Below are 15,673 nucleotides of genomic sequence, written 5' to 3' on the forward strand. Positions count from 1 at the left end.
CTTTTGTTTGTGGCTGCTTACAAACAATAACATTTCATTAACGGTTTTGCTCTCTATGCTCAACTGCTATCATCTTTTGCTGTAATGTGATTATTAGATTAGAGCAAACTTCGCTGAATTTTCAAAAGTTTGCTTCATTTCGAATTAAATTCATCACAAAGTGCTTTAACTCAGCTATATCCCAGCCTGCATTGGAAGCAACATGCACAGCTAGTCCTTTCTGGGAGTGAAACAGTTACCGTGTGTCAGTATGACAGGCAGGTCCCATACAGTATATGGATGTGCAAACTGGCATGCAGCACTATTAGGCTCAGTTCACACTTCACTTATTTGGTCAGTTATGGGTCCAAAACACAGAACCAGGGTGCGTGGTTTTGGCTGCGATCTGATATGGTCGCATGAGATTATTGCTCCGCCTCACTATAGCTCTAAACAGCGATTTAATACCTGCCCGCAACTCCTAATCATCCCTCAGGACCAGCATCCATGCTACCAATGAGCAGGAGGAGATCGGGGAGGTTCTCCATCCCTACATCTTCAAGATATTAACAGATAACGGAAAAGAAGAAGCCGTTGAAGGACAGCATTCACTCCTCACCGGGATCAGGATCAAAGTCAGTGGACACCCAATCGTCAGTACCACAGTCGAGTAAATCCACAAAAGACTCCCATCCCTGTCCCAGATCATTTTCCCAGAGAAATACAACTCATTTGGAGTGTATACAAGAAATCGCAGCCATTTTTGCCAATTTCCAAGCAGGAAAAAGATATGTCCGTGAATACATTAATAGAAATGCTGTAAATCCTTAGAAGCTCATATTCTTAATTCCTGGAGAACCCCTTTAAACACGGTCTACTATGGAAGGAAATGTTTGCATTCAAAGCTGATGTCGTCTGCATTCAGGAAACACACATTAGCACAAAGCACCAACCAAAAAAATTACACACAGCAAATACCCCACTATTCTCTATTCAATGTACGCCAAGAAGTAAACAGGTGTCTTAGTCGCGTTTAAGCCCACCATATCCCTTACCACTGTCATGCAGTTAATTGATCCGGAAAGTAGATATCTAATAATTGTCTGCACTATGAACAATAAACAATTAATCTTAGTAAATACATACTGCCCAAATTCTAGGCAAATTGGCTTTAGGGAAAAAAAAGGGGACCATCTTTATCTTATGCTGTGATTTCAATGCCATTTTAGACCCCCAAATGGAATCCTCCGTTAAGTCTAGAACTAGGGAATGCTCAGTTAGCAGAAAGTACACTCCTTAAAATTATTGGACATATGGAGACTTCAGAATGCATCCCAGCGTGACTACACATACTACTCGACCTATCAAACATACTCTAGACCAGGGGTAGGCAACCTCCGGCACTCCAGCTGTTGTGAAACTACAACTCCCAGCATGTATACTTATTCTGCTCTTCTAAGAACTCTCATAGAAATAAATGAAACATGCTGGGAATTGTAGTTTCACAACAGCTGGAGTGCCGAAGGTTGCTGATCCCTGCGTCTAGACTGGACTACTTTCTTGACAGAACCCTTCTTGACAATGTCATTTCATCCACCATCGGCAATATCACTTAGTCGGATCATGCCCCATCGCCATCTCCATAGCTGACAGAGTCTTGATTATGTACGATTATGTATGGAGGGCAAACTCCTACCTTATCAATCATATCTCCTACTCCCCGAAAATTAAAGAGGATCTTAGCCAATACTTCACACATAATGACTTAGGGGTCTGCCTTGAACGCAAAAATGACACTCCCTGGTGGCTGGTGGAGGGGAGTTCCTCCTGAACTTGGAAGGTGTCACGGATAGCCGAAATCTGACTATCCACCATAGACTCAATCTGAGAAGACTGCTCCAGGTCCATATCCGTATCCGCAATCTCACCTCTGATAGTGCGTCACCTAAGAGGGAGGACGTCTGAGATCGGGAACCGGGATGGGGAGGGGATGCAGAGGCGTTAGAAGAGGAATGGCGACCGGATCTAGGACGCTTGCTAGGAAGCCTGCTTCTGGTTTGTGCACCTTGCGACGGTGTGGACTGCGCCAGTGGCGATTTCTCCACCAAACAACCCAGCACAGATCGGGCGGCAGAGCCGGACGGGAAAAAGCGCGTTCACAGGATCGGAAGGTAAGCGAGTGGATCTTCAGCCTGCCAGCGGCGATCGTTCGCTGGCAGGCTAGAGATGCGATTTTTTTAACCCCTAACAGGTATATTAGACGCTGTTTTGATAACAGCGTCTAATATACCTGCTACCTGGTCCTCTGGTGGTCCCTTTTGTTTGGATCGACCACCAGAGGACACAGGCAGCTCAGTAATATGTAGCACCAAACACCACTACACTACACCCCCCCCCCCGTGTCACTTATTAACCCCTGATCACCCCATATAGACTCCCTGATCACCCCCCTGTCATTGATCACCCCCTGTCATTGATCACCCCCTTGTAAGGCTCCATTCAAACGTCCGTATGATTTTTACGGATCCACTGATACATGGATCGGATCCGCAAAACACATACGGACATCTGAATGGAGCCTTATAGGGGGGTGATCAATGACAGGGGGGTGATCACCCCATATAGACTCCCTGATGACCTGAGAGAAATATCTTGGCAAAAGACAACTTTTCCCATTTTTTTATACAAAGTTGTCTTTTGCCAAGATATTTCTCTCAGCCAGCATGGGTATATGTAAAATGACACCCCAAAAAACATTGCCCAACTTCTCCTGAGTACGGCAATACCACGTGTGACACTTTTTTGCAGCCTAGGTGGGCAAAGGGGCCCACATTCCAAAGAGCACCTTTCGGATTTCACCGGCCATTTTATACACATTTTGATTTCAAACTACTTTGCACGCATTTGGGCCCCTAAAATGCCAGGGCAGTATAACTACCCCACAAGTGACCCCATTTTGGAAAGAAGACACCCCAAGGTATTTCGTGATGGGCATAGTGAGATCATGGAAGTTTTTATTTTTTGTCACAAGTTAGTGGAACATGAGACTTTGTAAGAAAAAAAAAAGAAAAGAAAAAAATAATCATATTCCGCTAACTTGTGACAAAAAATAAAAAATTGTAGGAACTCGCCATGCCCCTCACGGAATACCTTGGGGTGTCTTCTTTCCAAAATGGGGTCACTTGTGGGGTAGTTATACTGCCCTGGCATTCTAGGGGCCCTAATGTGTGGTAAGTAGTTTGAAATCAAAATGTGTAAAAAATGACCTGTGAAATCCTAAAGGTGCTCTTTGGAATGTGGGCCCCTTTGCCCACCTAGGCTGCAAAAAAGTGTCACACGTGGTATTGCCGTACTCAGGAGAAGTTGGGGAATGTGTTTTGGGGTGTCATTTTACATATACCCATGCTGGGTGAGATAAATATCTTGGTCAAATGCCAACTTTGTATAAAAATAAATGGGAAAAGTTGTCTTTTGCCAAGATATTTCTCTCACCCAGCATAGGTATATGTAAAATGACACCCCAAAAAACATTGGCCAACTTCTCCTGAGTACGGCAATACCACGTGTGACACTTTTTTGCAGCCTAGGTGAGCAAAGGGGCCCACGTTCCAAAGAGCACCTTTCGGATTTCACCGGACATTTTTTACAGATTTTGATTTCAAACTACTTCGCACGCATTTGGGCCCCTAAAATGCCAGGGCAGTATAACTACCCCGCAAGTGACCCCATTTTGGAAAGAAGACACCTCAAGGTATTTCGTGATGGGCATAGTGAGTTCATGGAAGTTTTTATTTTTTGTCACATATTAGTGGAATATGAGACTCTAAGAAAAAAAAAAATATATATATATATCATTTTCCGCTAACTTGTGACAAAAAATAAAAAGTTCTATGAACTCACTATGCCCATCAGCGAATACCTTAGGGTGTCTACTTTCCGAAATGGGGTCATTTGTGGGGTTTTTCTACTGTCTGGGCATTGTAGAACCTCAGGAAACATGACAGGTGCTCAGAAAGTCAGAGCTGCTTCAAAAAGCGGAAATTCACATTTTTATACCATAGTTTGTAAACGCTATAATTTTTACCCAAACCATTTTTTTTTACCCAAACATTTTTTTTTTATCAAAGACATGTAGAACAATAAATTTAGAGAAAAATTTATATATGGATGTCGTTTTTTTTCTTCAAAATTTTACAACTGAAAGTGAAAAATGTCATTTTTTTGCAAAAAAAAAATATCGTAAACTTTTGATTAATAACAAAAAAAGTAAAAATGTCAGCAGCAATGAAATACCACTAAATGAAAGCTCTATTGGTGAGAAGAAAAGGAGGTAAAATTCATTTGGGTGGTAAGTTGCATGACCGAGCAATAAACGGTGAAAGTAGTGTAGGTCAGAAGTGTAAAAAGTGGCCTGGTCATTAACCTCCTCAGGACCGCCGTACGCAGGATTGCGTCTTTGCGGCGGCCCTGCTCTTCTGGGTGGACGCGCCGGCGCGTCCTCTCGCGAGACGCGAGATTTCCTGTGAATGCGCGCACACAGGCGCGCGCGCTCACAGGAACGGAAGGTAAGAGAGTTGATCTCCAGCCTGCCAGCCGCGATCGTTCGCTGGCAGGCTGGAGATGTGTTTTTTTTAACCCCTAACAGGTATATTAGACGCTGTTTTGATAACAGCGTCTAATATACCTGCTACCTGGTCCTCTGGTGGTCCCCTTTGTTTGGATCGACCACCAGAGGACACAGGTAGCTCAGTAAAGTAGCACCAAGCACCACTACACTACACTACACCCCCCCCCCCGTCACTTATTAACCCCTTATTAGCCCCTGATCACCCCTGATCACCCGATATAGACTCCCTGATCACCCCCCTGTCATTGATTACCCCCCTGTCATTGATCAACCCCCTGTAAAGCTCCATTCAGACGTCCGCATGATTTTTACGGATCCACTGATAGATGGATCGGATCCGCAAAACGCATCCGGACATCTGAATGAAGCCTTACACGGGCGTGATCAATGACTGTGGTGATCACCCCATATAGACTCCCTGATCACCCCCCTGTAAAGCTCCATTCAGATGTCCGCATGATTTTTACGGATGCACTGATAGATGGATCGGATCCGCAAAACGCATCCGGACGTCTGAATGAATCCTTACAGGGGCATGATCACAGGTCATTTTTTACAGAATTTGATTTCAAACTCCTTACCACACATTTGGGCCCCTAGAATGCCAGGGCAGTATAACTACCCCACAAGTGACCCAATTTTGGAAAGAAGAGACCCCAAGGTATTCGCTGATGGGCATAGTGAGTTCATGGAAGTTTATATTTTTTGTCACAAGTTAGTGGAATATGAGACTTTGTATGAAAAAAAAAAAAAAAAAATCATCATTTTCCACTAACTTGTGACCAAAAATAAAAAATTCTAGGAACTTGCCATGCCCCTCACGGAATACCTTGGGGTGTCTTCTTTCCAAAATGGGGTCACTTGTGGGGTAGTTATACTGCCCTGGCATTCTAGGGGCCCAAATGTGTGGTAAGGAGTTTGAAATCAAATTCTGTAAAAAATGACCTGTGAAATCCGAAAGGTGCTCTTTGGAATATGGGCCCCTTTGCCCACCTAGGCTGCAAAAAAAAGTGTCACACATCTGGTATCTCCGTACTCAGGAGAAGTTGGGGAATGTGTTTTGGGGTGTCATTTTACATATACCCATGCTGGGTGAGAGAAATATCTTGGCAAAAGAAAACTTTTCCCATTTTTTTATACAAAGTTGGCATTTGACCAAGATATTTATCTCACCCAGCATGGGTATATGTAAAAAGACACCCCAAAACACATTCCTCAACTTCTCCTGAATACAGAGATACCAGATGTGTGACACTTTTTTGCAGCCTAGGTGGGCAAAGGGGCCCATATTCCAAAGAGCACCTTTCGGATTTCACAGGCCATTTTTTACAGAATTTGATTTCAAACTCCTTACCACACATTTGGGCCCCTAGAATGCCAGGGCAGTATAACTACCCCACAAGTGACCCCATTTTGGAAAGAAGAGACCCCAAGGTATTTGCTGATGGGCATAGTGAGTTCATAGAACTTTTTATTTTTTGTCACAAGTTAGTGGAATATGAGACTTTGTAAGAAAAAAAATAAAAAATCATCATTTTCCGCTAACTTGTGACAAAAAATAAAAAGTTCTATGAACTCACTATGCCCATCAGCGAATACCTTAGGGTGTGTACTTTCCGAAATGGGGTCATTTGTGGGGTGTTTGTACTGTCTGGCCATTGTAGAACCTCAGGAAACATGACAGGTGCTCAGAAAGTCAGAGCTGCTTCAAAAAGCGGAAATTCACATTTTTGTACCATAGTTTGTAAACGCTATAACTTTTACCCAAACCATTTTTTTTTTTACCCAAACATTTTTTTTTTTATCAAAGACATGTAGAACTATAAATTTAGAGCAAAATTTCTATATGGATCTCGTTTTTTTTTGCAAAATTTTACAACTGAAAGTGAAAAATATCATTTTTTTGCAAAAAAATCGTTAAATTTCGATTAATAACAAAAAAAGTAAAAATGTCAGCAGCAATGAAATACCACCAAATGAAAGCTCTATTAGTGGGAAGAAAAGGAGGTAAAATTCATTTGTGTGGTAAGTTGCATGACCGAGCAATAAACGGTGAAAGTAGTGTAGGTCAGAAGTGTAAAAAGTGGCCTGGTCTTTCAGGGTGTTTAAGCACTGGGGGCTGAGGTGGTTAAGGGTGTTTAAGCTAGGGGGGCTGAAGTGGTTAAAGGGAACCTGTCACCGGGATTTTGTGTATATAGCTGAGCACATGGGTTGCTAGATGGCCGCTAGCACATCCGCAATACCCAGTCCCCATAGCTCTGTGTGCTTTTATTGTGTAAAAAAAACGATTTGATACATATGCAAATTAACCTGAGATGAGTCAGAGCTTGAAAATATGACTCTTCTCTGGTCACACAAGTAAGATATGACTCATATTCATTTGCATAAAAGGCGGGAAGTACAAAAATGCATAATACTTACTGAATTAGTCTGCAAATGAAATTAAAAGTGTAATTTATATGTTTAGGGTAACGCAATGAACATTTAGAAACACTCCGTGAGGGTAGCATAGTAGAGGTGACAGGTTCCCTTTAAGGTTTCATTTGGAAGAATGCTAATTATTAAAAAGTAATTTTTTTAATTATAGCTTTTTATTTCTTAAATTTTAAAACTGACAAAAATGAATTATTGCAATGGGTTCCCTATTTTGTGACAACTGTTTTCAAATGTAACATGTATAGGTTTGAGCATGTATGGTGACCGTTTGATAGCGACTGCATTTTTTTTTTTCCTTTCGTATATTTTAATTTATGTTTGGCACATAATATGCCTCCCAGGAGGTCATTAAAAGAGGACACTGACTTTTTTTCCTCCCCCTTTCCCCCTTACTGTAACTGGGGCATCCACAGGAGCCTCAGTTACAGGGGAAAACAGCCCCCTGTGGGGGCGTTACACACAGATAGTTGATCAGGGTCTCCTTAGACCCTGCAGCTCTGCTCCTGCCCCAGAAACCTTAACAGGCTCTCCATACCTGCGCTCATGCAGCGCTGTCCTCCAGGCACAGAATGAGGCAGAAGCTGTAGTAAACCGATCCTGTCTTCTCCTCAGGGTCCCTGCTGTCTCTCACAGCCAGGACCCGACCTGCTCTTGCTAGATTGCAGGAGCTTTAATCCCAGCGCTGCCTGAACGCTTATATACGTGCTATAGGATGTTTATACCCAGTAGGCAGTTGGGAAGGAGTTAAACATTAAAGCTGCACAAACCTCTTGGAAAATTCACTAAAATCTGAAACAAGATCACACATTCTAAGGCCACTTCTTGCAGCTTTTGAAGAATACACTGGTCCAATCCCCTTCTTTGTGGTGCCCAAGCTGCAAAAAAATAAAATAAAAATTAAAAAAATCACACATGAAATGGTATTGCTCATAAAAAGGCAATGTTGGACATAGTAACAATGTTATTTACTAATCATGTTGAGACAGAATTATGGTGTAAAATGCGTTTTGATTTACTCCAAATGAGTTAATAAATGAGGTGAAACAAATCACCACTTTTGATCTGTGATGTGAGGGTTCTTATTGAAAAATGTCCCCCATTATGTTCCAAGATACAGAAATATCGGAACACTCCAATTAAGAGCCACACAACCATTATACACTACTCGTTCACAGGGGTTACAGCCACCGATGGAGGGCATATGAAGTGGCTGGGATGGGGGCTTCGGTGCATATGTGCCTATGCTTGCTTCTATGGTCCAGACAACCAAAGGGGCCAGAGTTTTTTTCCTATAGTGTGCAATCACAGCAACCACTGCAGGATTGCAGGGTGGTCATAACTCCAGAAAACGAGCAGGGTATAATGTGATGGAAAAATGAATATATAAAAAAAAAAAAAAAGTCAATATGGACTAGGGTTGTTGCAGGTCTCGAAATAATCGATAATGAATCAATACTTTTGTCCCGATATCAGTTCGGTACCAGGATTTGCCTTTTTTTATCGATACTAGGCTGCGCTACTGCACAGTCCAGTATAGGAGAATATGGAGCACGCTCCTGTCAGCGTGTGCCATGTCCCTTCAGCAGAACAGGGGAGAAGGAGTTACTCTTTCCCTCCCCCTGTGCCGCCGCTGCCAATGAGGAGAGAGGGGCGGGCGCTCTGCACCACCAATGAAAATTAACATCTAATATAGATACACCAGAATCACATAGCCTGCACCCGACCTCTGACAGGGAGCTGGGTGCTGCACCTGAGGGGTTAACTGCTGCAGATCGCAGAGCCCTGTCAGAGGTCGGGTGCCGGCTATGTGATTCTGCCATCGCACCCGCCTCCAGTATTAAAAACATTGGTGGCGCAGTGCGCCCTCAACCCCCCCCCCCCCTCCCCCTCCCTGTGTAAGCTGGGGCTCCGATCGGTTACCATGGCAGCTAGGACACTACTGAAGCCCTTGCTGCCATGGTAAGCTCGCTGCTGCTGTGTGCACTATGCACAGGGCAGCAGGGAGAGTGTGAAGTCCTATTCACCCTCATAGATGTCTATTAGGGTGAATAGGACAAGGGATTCAAACATACCAGGTTCTAGCCCCTAAGGGGGGGAAGAAATAGTTATTAAATCAAAAGTACAAAAAATATTAAGTATAAATCAGCCCCTTTTTCCCAATTTTACATATAAAATATATAAACAATAAATAAACATATCTTATCGCCACATCCGAAAAGTCCAAACTACTAAAATATTTTTATAAATCTATGCGGTGAACGCCGTAACAAAAATAATAAATAAATAAATACTGTGTGATTCCACTTTTTTTTTTTTTTGTCACCTTGTCCCCCCAAAAAATAGGATAGGATTGTTTGAATGGGCCGGATGTTCCATAAAATGCGGAATGCATTGGTATTTTTATTTTTTTTCGCGTGGTATCGAATATCACAATACTTTTTTATGGTATCGAAACCGAATAAAAATGTTGGTATCTCAACAACCCTAATATGGACAATCACAATACCTTTAACCACCTAATTCTCTTACCTAAAGTGTCGCCCCCAATACAGTCATAAAAGAATAAGGTCTTATGGGACAGTCTGACATGTTGTTCTAGCCAGACATCTTATATCTTTACATGAAAGAGCTTAACAAGAAATACCATATATTTTTCGCCCCATAAGACGCAAAGTAAGGGAAAAATTTTCCCATTATGGAAGTGCTCATTAGTACCGGAGGACCAGGAAGCGGTGAAGGCTCTGTACTCACCGCTTGCTCGTCCTCGGCTGTGCACAGCGTGAGGGCGCTCTGTGACCTCACGCTGTACGCAACGGTTCACAGAGCACAGCCGACAGCAGGATGAAGAGGATCGCGATGGTGTCCAGGAGCAGTGTTTTTATATATATTTTTTTATTTGCGCTGATGGCTGGGGGCTGATGGCCGACATAAGGGCTGATAGCTGACGGGTTGATTTAAGGCATTGGGGGTCTGATCTGGGGTCTGATCTGGGGTCTGATCGGGGCTGTAAGCTGAGGTCTGATCAACATTGGGGGTTTGATTGCTAGTCTGACCAGAGGTGTAATAAAAAAATAATAATAAATTCTTATTGTCCTCTTCTAAAAACATAGGTGCGTCTTATGGTGCAAAAAAAACAGTAATATCTGCAGAAGCATATAAATTCTAATCTGTTGTGTTCTTTGGCAGAGAATAATTTTTTTTAGTAATCAATTATAGGAAATGCCTCATAATAGAAGTATCCAAGTTTTAAAGGGTTTCTATCACTAGAATTAACCCTATTAAAGGGATTCTGTCACCAGTTTTTTACCCCCCCATTTAAAAATATGGTTTTGTTCATGGAGCACTAGCGATTCCTAATGTGGTCTTATAACCGAAATCTGTAGGCTCATTTTGTCTAAAAAACGTTATAACTAACCTGTCATTCATCTCACAAAAGGTGCCCAAGGGGATGCTCATGTCTTCCAGATGCCGCCCACACCCGCCGCCGTTCGTGCCCAGCTCCTCCTTTGCTGTCATCAGCGCCGCCTCAGAATCCTTTGCTACGCCTCCGGCTCTCCCTCACTCCCCCCTCCTTCTTCTCTAACATCCCGCGCGTGCGCACAGGCCTGTGCCTGATGCGCACGTGCGGACTTCTCCGTTCGGCTTCATGGAGCGAAGTGCGCATGCGCCGGCACTTCGCTCAACCTCCCGATGACCTGAACACTGGCGCCAGCCTGTCAGAGGCCTGTGCGCACGCGGGATGTTAGAGAAGGAGGGGGGAGTGAGGGAGAGCCAGAGGCATAGCAAAGGATTCTGAGGCGGCTCTGATGACAGCAAAGGAGGAGCTGGGCACGAACGGCGGCGGGTGCGGGCGGCATCTGGAAGACATGAGCATCCCCTTGGGCACCTTTGTGAGATGAATGACAGGTTAGTTATAACGTTTTTTAGACAAAATGAGCCTACAGATTTCGGTTATAAGACCACATTAGGAATCGCTAGTGCTCCATGAACATAACCATATTTTTAAATGGGGGGGTAAAAAACTGGTGACAAAATCCCTTTAAACTGGCTGACATTAGCGATGTGCTAATGTCAGCAGACCCCAACTAGCCTATTCTTATGGATGTGCCCTTGTTACTGAACAATTTAAATTGTATTATATGCTAATTGGCCTCTACAAGCAGGCGGGGCGATGCACCTGCTCCTAGACGCTCCTTTCACCCACCTCTTTCAACGCCCATGTAAACTTAATTGACAGGGCCAGGCAAGCGTTGGTCTCCTCCTGCCGGCGAAATCTCGCGCCTGCGCCGTCCCGTCCAGTATTCGGCGCAGTGATTGAAGGACGCTCGGCTGCTGGCTTACTCACTGCGCCTGTGCTGAATATGTCGCAGACAGCCGGCATCGCAGACAAGAGGGAGGAGCGAGTTGTGACAAGATTTCGGCGGCAGGAGGAGACCAAAGCTGGCGTGGCCCTGTCAATCAAGTTTACATGGGCGTTGAAAGAGGTGGGCGAACCGAGTCTCTAGGCGCCGCTCCGTTCTCCCGGTATAGGCTCCGGTAGCTTCATATGTTCGGCTCAACTGGGTGGAGCCTGCCGGCGTCTCCTTCTCCCAGGCTGTAGCGCTGGCCAATTGCAGCGCTCAGCTCATAGCCTTACAGCCTGGGAGAAGGAGACGCCGGCAGGCTCCACCCAGTTGAGCCGAACATATGAAGCTACCGAAGCCTATACCAGGAGAACGAAGCGACGCCCAGGGATAATAGTAAGTGCAGGCAGATCCCTGGGCGCTGCTTTTTTCATGTCTGTATGCTTAGTTTATATTTTTCATTCTAGTGAAAGGTCCTCTTTAATCTACTTTGCCTGTAAACTGCAGTATCCAGGGTGCAGAAGGGAAGGAGCAAACTATGGACATTCACCTGAGGGGGTAGATCGTGTGATATTTTTTATAGAGAAAGTCATTATGGACGTGGTGATACATAATATGTCTACTTTTTCACATTTATTTCAGTTTTACACAATAAAAGCATTTAAGAAAAAAATAAATCATTTATGTGTCTAAATTTTCTGAAAGACATTTTATTTTTTATTTTTCCGGCAATTATCTTATGTAAGGGGATGAATTTTTGCAGAAAGAGTTGATAGTCTTTATTGGTACAATTTTTTGGGTACATATGATTTTATCGTTCAATATTACTAGTGTTAAGCTAAGCGAGCGTCAGATACTTCGGAATAATACTGTACGGAGATCCGTCTCCGTATAGAATTAAAATGTATGGGCTCCGATGAGCTGAAGCAAGTTATTAGTGAAGTTGCGAGTGGTAGTTGATTTTTAAAGTGGAAAACCACTTTAAAACTTGAAACCGAACTCTGCTTCGCTTTCAACTAGTATCTCGGAACCGAAGCAGAGTTCCGTTTCAAGTTTTAAAGTTGTTTTCCACTTTATAAATCAATTACCGAAGTTATTCAACAAAGTCATGTGCAAATTCGCAAATAACTTGCTTCAGCGCCCTAAGTGTTCGTTCACACGTCCGTATGCGTTTTGCGGATCTGCAAAATGAGGACCGCACATCGCTGGCATCCTCATAGAAAATGCCTTTTCTTGCGGATAAAAATAGGACGTTTTTTTTTTGAGCGGAACAAATGCGGACAGCACATTTCAGCCCCATTGCAAAATTGCAGAGCCAATGCGGACCCATTTTGCGGACGTGTTAATAGACCCGAATACTTTAAGGAGAATTCTCTGTACAGTATTATTCCGAAGTTTTGAACGAAGCGACTTCGGATGATGCATCCGAATCTTGCTACGCTGAACACTAAATATTACTCTTTGGGCAAGGTGACCAAAAATGGCTGTTTTGGCAGAGTTTTTTTTCTTTTAATGGAATTCCTCTGAGGGGGTGGATCATATGATAGTTGCATGGTTGTAACAGACACAGTGATACCTAATATGTATACTTTTTTAAATTAAGTTTTACAAAGTAAAAGCATTTTTGAAAAGAAAAAAGATAATGTTTATGTGTTGCCATTTTCTAAAAGCCATTTATTTTTTATTTTTTTTCAGCTTGTCTTGTGTAGGGGCTAATTTTTTTCAGGATGATTGGACGGACCGGTACAATTTTGGGGTACATATGACTTTGGTTGATTGGTATTACACTTTTTGTGAGGCAAGGTGACAAAAACTGCTAAAATAGCAAATACATATTTTTTTTAACGGAATTCACCTGAGGGAGTAGATAATGTGATATTTTCATAGAGCAAATCATTACGGATGCAGTAGTACCTAATATGTATACTTTTTCTTTATCAATTCTTTGTTAAGTCTTACAAAGTGAAAACATTTTTAAAAGAAAAAGATCTGCCGATCGTCTAGGGCCTTTTTTTGGCGGGATGATGCGACTGTTTGATTGGTACAATTTTGGGGTACATATGACTTTTGAGCGCTTGGTATTACACTTTTAGTTAAAGGGTAACTGTCGTATTTTATTTTATTTTTTGGAGTATTGGATTGTGGTGATTAATATCTCCTTGGTGGCCCTATTTCAACTTTTCACTGTGTATTTAATTACCCCTTAATTCCACATTTTTGTTCCCTGTACTGCCTACTTTTTTTTTACCTGTGCTTAAAATAGGGTTGCTAGGCATGGTCCGTCTATCTGTTGAAGGACTGAGGACGCAGAAGCAGGCTGCGTGCAAGGTCACATTACTGACAACCAGGGACTGTAAGTAAATGATTAAAGCCAGGTCCTCCCCAGCAGCTGATAACAGTGCCTGGGCTGTGTGCACTTCTCCCTGTCCCTGCGCTTGGCAGACGCTCCCTCACTCAGGGGAATCAGCGCAGACCAGGGAAGGGAGATCTGCCATCTGCTCAGTGTATAAATGAAAGCAACATGTGGTAAGAGGACCCCTTTGTGCTGCAGGAGATTAACCCTTTAGGGGGGAGAGCTCTGGTTACTGACAGTTTTGGGGGGCTATTGATACTGGCTAGTGAGGGCAGGCGGGATTAGCCTCAGGGTGAAGGCAGGCGGGATTAGCCTCAGGGTGAGGGTAGTGGTGGCCATCTTAAATGAATAGTGAAATTGCAGTTTTATGCAGACTGGTTGCTAAGGGCTGAATCTTATTAAATATGGGGTAAATCAGTCTAATAGTAACTGATTCTGGAATATCATGTTATTAGTAACTACATATATGAAAATTGAAATTAAGGTCTAAGTGTGACAGTTATCCTTTAACCCCTTAAGGACACAGCCTTATTACACCTTAGGACCAGGCCATTTTTTGCAAATCTGACCAGTGTCACTTTAAGTGCTGATAACTTTAAAACGCTTTGACTTATCCAGGCCGTTCTGAGATTGTTTTTTCGTCACATATTGTACTTCATGACACTGGTAAAATTAAGTCCAAAAAATTATTTTTTTTGCACCAAAAAATACCTAATTTAATAAAAATTTGGAAAATTTGCACATTTCAAAGTTACAGTTTCTCTACTTCTGTAATACATAGTAATACCCCAAAAATTGTGATGACTTTACATTCCCCATATGTCTACTTCATGTTTGAATATTTTGGGAATGATATTTTATTTTTTGGGGATGTTATAAGGCTTAGAAGTTTAGAAGCAAATCTTTAAATTTTTCAGAAATTTACAAAAACTAAATTTTTAGGGACCAGTTCAGGTATGAAATCACTTTGCGAGGCTTACATAATAGAAACCACCCAAAAATGACCCCATCTAAGAAACTACACCCCTCAAGGTATTCAAAACAGATTTTACATACGTCGTTAACCCTTTAGGTGTTACACAAGAGTTATTGGCAAATGGGAATGAAATTTGAGAATTTCATTTTTTTGTCAAATTTTTCATTTTAACCCATTTTTTCCACTAACAAAGCAAGGGTTAACAGCCAAACAAGACTGTATCTTTATTGCCCTGACTCTACCGTTTACAGAAATACCCAATATGTGGCCGTAAACTACTGTACAGCCACACAGCGGGGCGTAGAGTGAAAGGTGCGCCGTTTGGTTTTTGGAGGGCTAATTTTTATGGACCGGTTTATTTACACCTTGTCCTGTTTCAACCCCTCTGATGCACCCCTGGAGTAGAAACTCCCTAAAAGTGACCCCATTTTGGAAACTACGGGATAAGGTGGCATTTTTTTGGGGACTATTTTTAGGGTAAATATGATTTTTGGTTGCTCTATATTGCATTTTTGTGAGGCAAGGTTACCAAAAATTTAAATTCTGAAATTTCATCTCCATTTGCCATTAACTGTTGAGGAACACCTAAAGGGTTAATAAAGTTTGTATAATCAGTTTTGAATACCTTGAGGGGTGTAGTTTCTTAGATGGGGTCACTTTTAGGGAGTTTTTACTCTAGGGGGGCTTCAAAAGGGACATGGTGTCAATAAAAAAAGGCCATCAAAATCGGCCTTCCAGAAACCATGTCGGTCCTTTCCTTTTGCGGCCTCCCTTTTACTGATACAGCAGTTTACGACCACAAATGTGGCGTTTCTGTAAACTGCAGTATCAGGGTAATAAATTTTAACTTTTGTTTGGTTGTTAACCCTTGTTTTGTTATCGGAAAAAACGGATTGAAATGGAAAAGTGCCAAAAATAGCGGTTTTGGCACCGTTTTTTTTTTTTTTTTTTTTAACCGT

The 15,673-nt window shown here is 42.5% G+C and overlaps 1 protein-coding gene across 1 annotated transcript in view; it reads right to left on the bottom strand.

The window, feature by feature from the left end:
• Positions 1-15,673, bottom strand: part of ADSS2 (adenylosuccinate synthase 2) — a 123,717-nt gene that overhangs the window by 48,186 nt on the left and 59,858 nt on the right. Inside the window, exon 6 of the mRNA XM_040429440.1 lies at positions 7,810-7,917. Within this exon, the coding sequence (XP_040285374.1) occupies positions 7,810-7,917 (108 nt within the window). The remainder of the gene's footprint in view (positions 1-7,809; positions 7,918-15,673) is intronic.

This window comes from Bufo bufo, chromosome 4, assembly GCF_905171765.1.
Source record: "Bufo bufo chromosome 4, aBufBuf1.1, whole genome shotgun sequence".
In the NCBI taxonomy this organism is placed as follows: Eukaryota; Metazoa; Chordata; class Amphibia; order Anura; family Bufonidae; genus Bufo; species Bufo bufo.